Genomic DNA, 10,597 nt, shown 5'->3' on the forward strand with positions numbered 1-10,597 from the left:
GGAGGTGGTGATTGGATTTTGCCTCCCTCTCCAGGGAGGCCCTCTCCAGACTAAAAGATTTAAATTAATTTGTTTTGTCTTGTTTTAAATCATAGCATGATGTGTTGCTTTTTGAGATCTTCGCTTCACTTCTTCACTTTGTCAAACAGGTTGTTTTGATTGATTTCTTGACTCAAGAAGTCTGGCATTAGTCAGGCCTGTTTGTGGCTAGTGAAATTGACCTCAGCCACAAAGATTTTTCCAAAACATCTTTAGCCAATATTAAAAATTTATGATCTGAAACATGTTAATGCAGAAAAATTGCTAAAAATACATCAGGAAGGGGGAAAATATTCATTCATAACACTGTGCCTGCTTGAATTTAGTTAGTACTACTTGTGCATCAAAATGAGACGACAAATGAAACGAACACTGTTAATCCACAACCCCATTTTTATTAGAGTTACATGTGGCAAAATTCACATTTCAGGGTTTATGTCCACTTATTGTGGCCTGTCAGTTCTGAAAACCCCCCAAAACAAAACTGTGTTCAGCAAGCATAGTGAACATTTATCAATGTAGCAATCACAATTTATTCAAAGAAACAATACAAACAATTTCAAGTGTTATATAGTATTAACTTCTCCTCTATATCAGTTCTTCTAATGTATTCCTGCCCATACTCATATACTCATAGTGTACATGACTATATTGTGGACAATGATGTAGATATCAAAACGCTGTACAAAAAACAGGATGTACAGGAAAGACACTCCATACAGCATCCAGATAAAAATTAAAAATACAAAAGAGGCACTTAAGAATATCACACGGACATACACATACTCACATATGTACATGTGGAGTATACTAGAAATCAGAATACTTGAGCCCATGTTATCATATAATTCACCTGAAAAGTTATTTTTACAATTATATCAGATACACTTGGCTGGAAAGCAATGTCAAAACCTTGTTAGCTAACATACGCATGGCCACCTCCTACAGGAAGAACAGCCAACTAAAGAAGTTTTAAACTTCAATCTTTCTTATACTTAACATGGCTTTTAATCTATTGCTACTAGAAGCATACAAATAACTATTAAGATAACACCTATAATTAAAAAACTTAAGCTTAGCTTTTAGTTTAAGTTGACTGGATAGATCAATGCACACTTCCTGATGTCTAATATTTGCCTTTTATTGAAAACTAAACATGACCAAGGAAATGCTGGGGGCGATGAGTTGACATTAACCTGAAATAAATTATTCCAGATTTGTTTTTTGTTGTTTTGAGTGGCAAGCAAATTCATCTAAAAAAAGATTCTGGCAGAAATATCAGCAGCACTGCAAACTTAGCCCTAGAAACATTTGAACTCTCAAAAACATGGGCTAAGCTATGGTTGAAACCTAACAAGGGTGTTTAACTTCTCATTTCAGTAAGTCACATTATTGCAAGGTTAGACAGTATCGTCACTATATCATGACTATGATGCACAACCTTTTAAAACCTACAGCGCTTTTAACAGGAAGACACAGATTGTCCAAAAAGTGCAACACACACATAGACAGTATCAAAGTCTGACATAGCTTTGAATTAAAATGAAGCCAATCCGGATTTGCCTGAACCCTGCTTTTTACCTAAAGTCCACCAGATGGCGATAGCTGTGGATGCAAAAAGGCTTCCAGTGCTATAGAAGCCCGTGGAATTCAAATTTTATTTGGTCTTGACCTTTCTAAACCCCTATCCGATGAGTTTATGGGCTTAGTTACTGAATAATAAAAAGATTAAGTCTATTGTTGTAAATCTTGGTCATACAATTTTTCCAAATGGAGGATTATTTGTGGTACAAAATGCTCATTAGCTAACAACTTGTCAATCACAAGACCCACCCCTCCTTCTCATATCCATACATTTGGGTAACACTATGGTAGCTACATCCATCTTTTATACTGTCTATGAGAACACACTGCACACCACCAGTCTGATCACATTAACTTCAATCCATAACTTCCAGTTAAGAATGGAAGAAGGCTTTTAGGTGGCATAACACACTGTGGAGGTGTGGCAGCCAAGCTAGCTCACGGCTGTTTTTCACATGTCACTAAAACTCGATATATATAGTATATTATAATATAATGTGATTACAGTAATGCCTACTCTGGAATATGATTTGTATATTTTTATTTATTCATAATTTAACCAGTTTAATTATGCCTGTTTGCTAGTACTGATACAAACACCATCTTTAGCTTGTAACTGGTGGAAATTTCCGGTAACATTGGTACTAGCATTTCTACTCTTTGCTGAAGGATTAATAATATTTTCTGAATTCTTGCCTACAAGACCAGAAAAAAATGAACTGCGACAAACCTATCTGACACACTTTGTATTTTCCCTTCATCTTTTAGACTGAAATACAAAGTGCATTATTTAAATCAGTGTAGTCACTGCCATTGGATAATTGGCTTTAAGCAGCCCTGGGTTGTTTTATAGCAAAATATTTATTGCACAGTTTTAGATTTCACAATTTTCTGCAGAGATCACAGGTAATAATGTCACCTAAAGCCTTTCTTTTCTTAAGTATTTCTTAAAGATATCAGCTTACCAACACGTTTTATTTTTTGCTATATAGTTCTGTACAATTTTCAGCGGAATTGGCTACCTTTAACATGTAGAGAGTAAAATCGCAGCGCGGATACATAACTGAGCTGTGCCTAAGATTAACAACAAAGTGAAAATTTCAAGTCAGTCAAGTTAAAAAAATCTATAAGTATTGCTGACAAATTAGTCTTCTTTTATATGCTTTTTACATGACATGGAAATAAGACAAATTCTTCCTGATCTCCCTTTTCACATTTGCTGTACAGACCCTGTACAAAAGGAGCTCAATCCAGGGTGTTGTTTGGTGGAGCTCCAGCTACAGCATTTCAATAATCTCACCATCCCAACACCAGCAAACATTCAGCATTCCAGGCCAAAACTTTAAATAAGGCTTCTGTCAAACTTTCTCTACTAGTTTAGATAATTTTGGGATTCGGCTATCTTAGCTCAGGATACAAACCCCACCAAAAGCACAAACAAACAAAAAATAACCCAGTTTTAGATTATAATCCCAAATTCAGTTAAGATAATTCACTTGCAATAAATAAAGTACTGTTTGAGTTTATAGTCAGCCCTTAACCTAAACAGATTCTAATGATGTGTTCATTAACAGCTCAAACATCTGTACCTGTGTTTTACTGCCCTGGTTTGCATGTCCTTCCACAAAGCAAGTTTATTTCTTTACAATTTAAGTGGTTCATTTTGTTTTTTGTTTTCTGCTTTCAAAACTTTTTCCCTACAAAGGAATCATCTCATTGAACTCATTCCTCTCTGCTCGAGCTCCCACCATCATCAGCGCTCCTCCCATGTTGGGACCAAGTCCCGTGCAGCCCTTGAGTCCTCCTTCAGCCAGCTCATGGCACATCGTGGCATTGTGGGAAGACACAATATTTCCACTACCTGCAGGTGTGAATATGGTGCTCTCCATCCCCCTCCTCTGTTGCTCTGGTGTTGGAGCAGGCGCCCTAATCCCACTACTTCCAGCACCCACGCTACCTCCAGCACCAGCACCACCTCCCCGCTTTTTAGGTGGTGGTCCCCAGAGGAACGCGTGGGCAGGCCTGTAGTGTTGGCGGGCATAGCGGAGCAAGCGTCGGCGGGTGGCTGGCAGGCGGATGGTGTAGACAAAGTATTCCAGGATGCTGTGCTGCATGTTGGACAGGGTGCCGTGGCACAGCGACTCCTCCAGGAAGAAGCGAACCAGCGGGGCCTTAAAGGCCTCATAGCCGAGCTCACCCAGGGACTTCAGGATGCGAGTGATTCGCAGGTAGTTGTGGTGGGACCTTCAATGAACAAGGCGGTTGAGAAAGAGAATTTTGATTGATTAGAATAGTTTGAAATAGCCTTTCTGAAATAGCCATCTAGGACCTCCTCTGGGGACTTATTTGGACACTTATTTTGAAACATAATCAAATTAACTTTAATTTCAACGGTCACTGGGACAGGAAGACTGCACGTACCAATCATTTCTGTTTTTTAGAAACTTTATTTCCTCCTGGAAGTTATTCTTGTATCACCATCTTCAGACCCCATTCCTTCAGTGTCTCTTTTATAATGTTTCTGGTGAAACAGCTTTTTTCCTGCACGATTTGACACGTCCATATCCACTAGCATCAGATAACCCTGTGTTGGTATAATGTCCTCCCGATAACCATCACCTCTCTGTGGACACGGGCGGTTAAAAGTACCCATTTATTGCTCTACCTATACCACTTATCACACGTATAGGTTAAAAGATGGACAGATCACAAGCCTGTTCCACAGCTGACACACACGTCCCTACACAATCGCACATCGATGGGCAGTTTTATGGAACAACCCAACCACTGTTCATTCTGTGGTCTAGATTGAAGTAAAGTTGATGGCCTTCAATACAACCATATAGCATGACGTACAGTCTGATGTCTCTGGCAATATAATTATTATTTACTGTTTGGTGTGGCTACTTGGCCCATGAGAAATCTAGAAACCAGATTCAGACATCTTTGTGCATTTTAATGACAAGAGAATGGAAAGAAAATACACTGTTGTCAGCTTTGTTTTCCATGTGTTTAGAGATTAACGCAACAATTAGATTCAAATGGTTTAAGGAAGGTTTATGACTGGAGGAGATTGTGGTAATAAAAGGGAAAGTAATGCTTTCCCTTCTAAAGGGTTCTAGGTACAAGGACAAGCACACGCTTTAATGTAAACTACAAAGTGCGGCATTCAGGTGGTCCTTTGGCAGGAGGAAAAAACGTACCTTATCTCAAGCAAGCTTATGAAAACATCGAAACGGGATGTGAAACAAAAAAAAACAACAACAATTGTTCTTTTAAATTGCCCTTTAACCATCTGTTTGTCCATTCAAAACATGCTCTTTCACATTCAGCTGCTGTTAGAGGAGCAATTAAGTTGCAAAGGATTTAGAATGATTGCCTTGCTAAAGGACTGAAAAGCAGCTATTGGCAACTATGCGATAACTTCACACAAATTGTAGCTGCAATTTTATCCCCCCCAAGCTACTGCACAGTGCATTTAAATATATAACGTTCGCAAGTGTGTGTGTGTGTACTTACTCATTAAGGTGTTGGAAGCGCTCCTGCCAGTTCGGAGCCCGAGCAACATTGCCACTCTTATCCAGCAGCTTGACGCCGTAGAAGTCCAACATGAGGGAATAGGCCGCCAGGAATCTCCGCTTTGCTTCCCGAGTGCTTTGGAATTCCTGATGTGATTCAACACAACAAATCAGAAACAAACAGACAGGTTGTGTACAAAAGCAGCTTTTCTCTTTAGGTGATCAGAAGAAGCAGAAGAGAAAGCTGTATGCAAACACTGGGTAATCGCCCGAAAACAAGTCTGAAATTTCATGAGGGACACATTTCTACCTACTTTTAATGGGAGCATGCACATGCAAACCAGCTGTGTTGTTCAAACAGATGTCTAATTTAGTCAGAGCCAAAGCTGAATGAGTATTTCCCAGAACGGTTGTTTGCTTTGTCACATTTGAGCGACTTATTTAAACGAGAGTGTATCGGCATTCTTAAAACTTCACTCGATTCAAAATTTGCCCTGGTGCTAAATTATTTCGGTAGTGAAATGTAAAGACTCAACCACGGGAAACACTTGTGCGATGAAAAGCCACAACTAAAGCAGTGATGCAAAACATTAGCAAAACTGTGACACTGAGCTGTGTTTTCCCCCTGCACTGAAAGCGCATTATAATGCACCTGAGCTGCCAGCGACACTCCACTAACTGTGAGCAACTCATAGTTCTTTGCAATGAAAGCATCAAAATCGGTTCACAGGTGGAAAGCTTTCAGTGTTATATGTCTGACTATAACCACATTTAAGTAAAAAAACGATCTAATATGCTAATGTAGGAAAGCAGAAGTGAAATCTAACACCAAACAACAGATATTTAGGTAGAAACTATAAAAAGAAGAGGGACCGCAGGAGCACAGCTGGAGATCAAGCACATGTCATCACAGTTTAATGAAGCACAGCATTAATAAAGCGGACCATCACAGACTAGTAGAGACAAAATATGTGTACGTAACTCACTTTGATCTCGTCCTGAGTCAGTTCATGTGCGTAGAAGTTGAGCCCTTGTTCTCTTAATGGGAACAGCCTGGGGTACAGAAATGGAGTAAAAACACTGTAAAAACATACAACACAGTAACTACAGGGATGTGATGGTCAAGAAATACATCTGCCTACCAAATAATGAAGATAATTACTCAGTGTAATTTCTCAGCAGGTGCTACTGTTTGCTCACTGTGCATGGTATGTAAAGGCTGTCCACCTCTTTCTTCTAGGCTAGTAAAGTGACTGCTAAAACCTTCCCACCGAATGTTAACCTTGCAACCCTACCAGAACTATGTGAATCGCTACATTTACTATATCAAACATGTAAAGGTCAGCAGCAAAAAAGACAGCCTGCACACAGAGCCTGGAAGTTGCTGTGTATGTACATGAAGACCAAAAACACAAGTAAAATAGTACTGAATAGGAGTGTTTGCCTGCTTAACAATGAAGCTAGCATGGATGTGCCAAATAACTGCAGTTCCTTCAATGGCCACATGAGGCTGGCCCCAAAAGCAAGTCGTTCCCCTTTAACGCTTGTTGTGCATTGTAACACTTCCATGTTACATATCAAACATGGAAGCCATATCAAGCTAACTACAGCTGTCAAGCTTGATGTGACAATCACTGTTTAAGCCAACGGTCCCCAATCTTTTTTGCGCCACGGACCGATTTAATATCAAACAACATTTTCACGGTGGTAGTCGCGTTGTGTCGCGGATAAAGGTGTCGCGGACAAATACAACAAAATAAAATGATACGACCAAGACAAAAACTGTAGTATTTTGTAAATATAATAATAAACGCGAATTCACTGTTTAATTGTGTAACTTTATTAGCGTCCTCCTGCTAATAAAACGTCTCAACAACATTGAGAGTCACGTGTCTTCTCTGCCCTTTAATGCGCTCTAGTCTCTATGGTAACGCGTAAACATTTCTTTCAAAATAAGACACACAACTACAACACAGGAAAAGACCCAGAGAAACGATAAAAGTTAACAATAAAAACTCCGAAAACCATAAATTTCACACCCGAGCCTCAACTCTCGCGGCTTGGTACCAAACGACTCACGGACTGAGTCCCAGGGGTTGGGGACCACTGGTTTAAGCCACTAAAATCAGTTCTGAAACCTGACTGGACAGGTTAAAGCTAAGTGAGCGGTCATTAAAATATTCCTGTTTTTTATTGAACTTTAATCTGTAACAGGATAGAAAAAGGAAGCTTTGACATGTCATGTTACCGTGCCTTCTTGCAGGCTAAGAACAACTTGATGCACAAACACACAAGCTGCATGAATATTAAAACAAATGGAGGGAATGTCTCACCACTGAATATAGGTGTGATTGTGCTCCAGTTTGTCATAGTCGCCTCTCCACTTAGAGAGAATCTCCTCTATGTAGATACCTGAGAAGAAAGAGGAGCTAAATAGCTGCAAAATAGATCTGTATTGCATGTGTGTGCGCTTGTGTGTGTGTGTGTGTGTGTGTGTGTGTGTATGTGTGTTTAAACAGTGGATCAGTCCACTAATCTGCTGGGCTTTCCCTGTCAAACATGACCTTTAGCCAAACAAAACTCACTAAGGCCAGCACTAACATCACTTCTCTCCAGTGTTAACAGATCTGCATAGAGAGTGCACTTTTTTCTGTTAGTGTGTGTGTGTGTGTGTGTGTGTGTGTGTGTGATATCTCACCATCAGGCACTAGAGGGATCTTGTTCAGGTAGAAGCGCAGGTTGCGGTACTCATTGGGCTGCCGGGACCTTCTGAAGTTCTTCACATGAACACACACAGATAAAATATATCACAAAGGGTGTCTGCATTAGTGTGAGTGTATGTGTGTGATGAAGCCTGTCTATTCTCATTGTAGGGTACACGTGTGTGTTCATGTACCGGGTAGCTGTGCCGATATTTGTAGAGGTCCCTGGCGGCATAGAAACTCCTCTTCATCTTTGGAACAGACTCCGGGGAGTCAGTCAACTGAAAGAGGAAGAAAGAAGGAAAGACAGAAAAAAAATGACTCTTAATAATGGAAAAAAGAAAACGGAAGAAAAGATGCAGATCTGAAACAGATGGTGTGTTGCCCTTAGATGCCATTTAGCTGAATTAAACTCTGTCTAATCGGGGTCATTTTTTTCATAAAATTTAAAGTGAAATGTGTTTCTTTGGTCTTTCTTAGGTCATTTACTATAATCCATAAACTATCTCCCTCCTGACTTTAAACAAGTCCAACTTATAAAAACAGAGTAAAACCAAGTCTGGTTTAACTTTTAAGAAATAATCTGTGAAAGATTGCTCCTGTTCGACTGTTATAACCTGCTGGTTCCTGTATTATAAAACAGTGTGAAATAGCCTAATAACAACAATCCCGTCAGCTACTCTGAACGTTATGGCACACAGTTTATGTGTCTGTAGCCTAAAAAGAATAAAACGTTTTCACTTTCTTTGTAAACCTGTAGGCAGTGTAGGGTTGGAGTTATGGTTCCTTAGATTACTTTGATAATTAACAAACATCACGTGAACAGGATGTAGCCCATAACATGTATGACAGTAGTGTACAGTAAGAAACCCAAGACTGAATCCATTTCTTCTCAAATTTGGCATGATTATGACACCTAGCTTGCACAGTCCCACCTGGCGTGCTGATGCCTACAGTAAGATCACAGCATGGGTGTAGCATGAGGGCTGGGGGGATAAATACGCAGTATTTTAAATACTAGAATATATTGCACTGACGCTCTCTAGCATTCAGAATTTATTAGTTATTTCTATCTTTACCCTATTTAACATTATCTGTGCTGAATCAGCACACGTACAGACACGATTTACTCTGAAAATTACACTTGGGAGTCTGAATAGGTTATAATTTTGCGGCAGTAAACTGCTAAATGCATCTAAACTTCCACAAAAAAAACAAAACAAAAAAAACCCCAAACTTATTTGGTTGAGTCCATTTAAAAATAAAACATGCAATAAAGGGCGACCTCGTCCTTATCCTGCCTGGCTGCCATGTGTGTGGTCATTAACCTGCCTGTACACGGTCCCAGAGGAGGCTGAGCTGCTGCTGATTGTTTGTTCCCGACAGATAATTTAGTGTTTATGTGAACTCATAACTCATATTGAAATAATGGCAATATGGCAGAAGGATTGTCGCTATGATTTTCTCATGTGGATTTTTTTTCCATTTTAATCTTGCTCTAAATTACGAGGAGAACCTGTCCCCTATAATTTGTCCCCGCGTAAATGTACAGCCGTTTTCCACAGCATGCGTGTACAGCACGTCTTCACGGTACATGAACTTGACGTATTTCTGAATGAAAGTTTGGTGTGAGCTGTGTCTCGGGTGCAGACATCACCGTAGCCCGGTTGTCCTTACTGTGTCCCGGCCTTTTTGCCGGTGGCCCACATGTCCCGGCTCTCCGGCGTGAAACGTACCTGCGGTGTGCTGTCTCCGGCGTGCCCCGCGGCCCTCTCGCTCTCCGCCGGGCTGACGGAGTCGGAGATGCCGCTATCATCTTCAGCCGCCGGCTCGTCGCTCTCCGAGTCCGATCCCCACGTCGAGTCACATTCCTCAATCGTGCTCGGCTCCTTGAAACGCCAGCTGCCCACCAGGTTTCCCATTTAAAAAACATGCAATACCCGCCTTCTTCTTCTTCTTTTTAATTATCGTTTCTTTTTTTTTAAAGGTATAAATACTACATAATTTTGCCCCCAGCCTCGTTTTTCGGTTTGCAGAGCGGTGGGTTTGCACTGCGCTCAGTGCGGAGCTTTTAAATGGCAGAAAAGGGGGATTTCCACACTGGAAGGATGATGCGTGTTTCTGTATGAGAGGCCATTAGTGCCGCAGAGGCAAGAGGCGGTCTTACACCTGTGAATTGTATGAAACAAGGTTACAGTTGAGTAAAGCTAAGCTAGAGACTAAAACTATGAGTGGAAAACCTCCAAATTAAAAAAAACCCTAAAATAACAACAAAATAAAATAAAAAAGGGTAGATTACTTATATATGTGTAAGTATACATGTAATCATACATATGTAAGTTGTCTACGCTGCCAGTGATGTTGAAAAGGTGCAAAAATGATCAAGAATCAATGTCAGAATTTAATGTTGATTCAGTCAAATTAAAGTTGACAGTAAAAGATTAATTTAGCACAGTTTCAATTATTGTTTGCTATCTGGGATAACTAGCAAAATATATATGTATGATTTTTTATTTTTTTTTAACATCAATACAGTCAGCTTGAGGACACTTATGCTTACATGTTTATTGGGACTACGAAAGCGTAACACTAAAACAAACACTAATAAAAGCTAAACTTAAATGAGCAAACCCAGTTTGGAATTTTAATAACTGAATACAAAGAATCATATGCTCTTTAATGAAACACAAATTATGATTGAAAAGGTAAAATTAAAACAACGCTCATAAGAAAAAGTGAATGTTGTATCATCAA

The 10,597-nt window shown here is 39.8% G+C and overlaps 1 protein-coding gene across 1 annotated transcript; it reads right to left on the minus strand.

Moving 5' to 3' along the window:
• Positions 1–414: 414 nt before the first annotated feature.
• LOC146374515 (opioid growth factor receptor-like protein 1) lies at positions 415–9,961 on the minus strand. Its single transcript, XM_084949104.1, has 7 exons — positions 9,580–9,961; positions 8,038–8,124; positions 7,840–7,918; positions 7,475–7,553; positions 6,128–6,194; positions 5,143–5,288; positions 415–3,867 (listed from the first exon to the last, which is right to left on the minus strand). Exons 1-7 carry the CDS (start codon positions 9,763–9,765, stop codon positions 3,321–3,323), a joined length of 1,191 nt encoding a protein of 396 aa, XP_084805230.1. The 5' UTR covers positions 9,766–9,961; the 3' UTR covers positions 415–3,320.
• Positions 9,962–10,597: the final 636 nt, after the last annotated feature.

This window comes from Perissodus microlepis, chromosome 13 (assembly GCF_051167445.1).
Source record: "Perissodus microlepis isolate ML-2025 ecotype Zambia chromosome 13, ASM5116744v1, whole genome shotgun sequence".
NCBI classification, from domain to species: domain Eukaryota; kingdom Metazoa; phylum Chordata; class Actinopteri; order Cichliformes; family Cichlidae; genus Perissodus; species Perissodus microlepis.

What these genes read in the sequence shown, in the direction of transcription:
- LOC146374515 (XM_084949104.1), bottom strand. Translation starts at nt 9,765, where the DNA reads ATGGGAAACCTGGTGGGCAGCTGGCGTTTCAAGGAGCCGAGCACGATT. An exon ending in TGACTCAGGACGAGATCAAA is followed by an intron (nt 5,289 to 6,127) that starts GTGAGTTACGTA and finishes GAATCACATCAG; the next exon opens with GAATTCCAAAGCACTCGGGA. An exon ending in CGCTTCCAACACCTTAATGA is followed by an intron (nt 3,868 to 5,142) that starts GTAAGTACACAC and finishes TGTTCATTGAAG; the next exon opens with GTCCCACCACAACTACCTGC.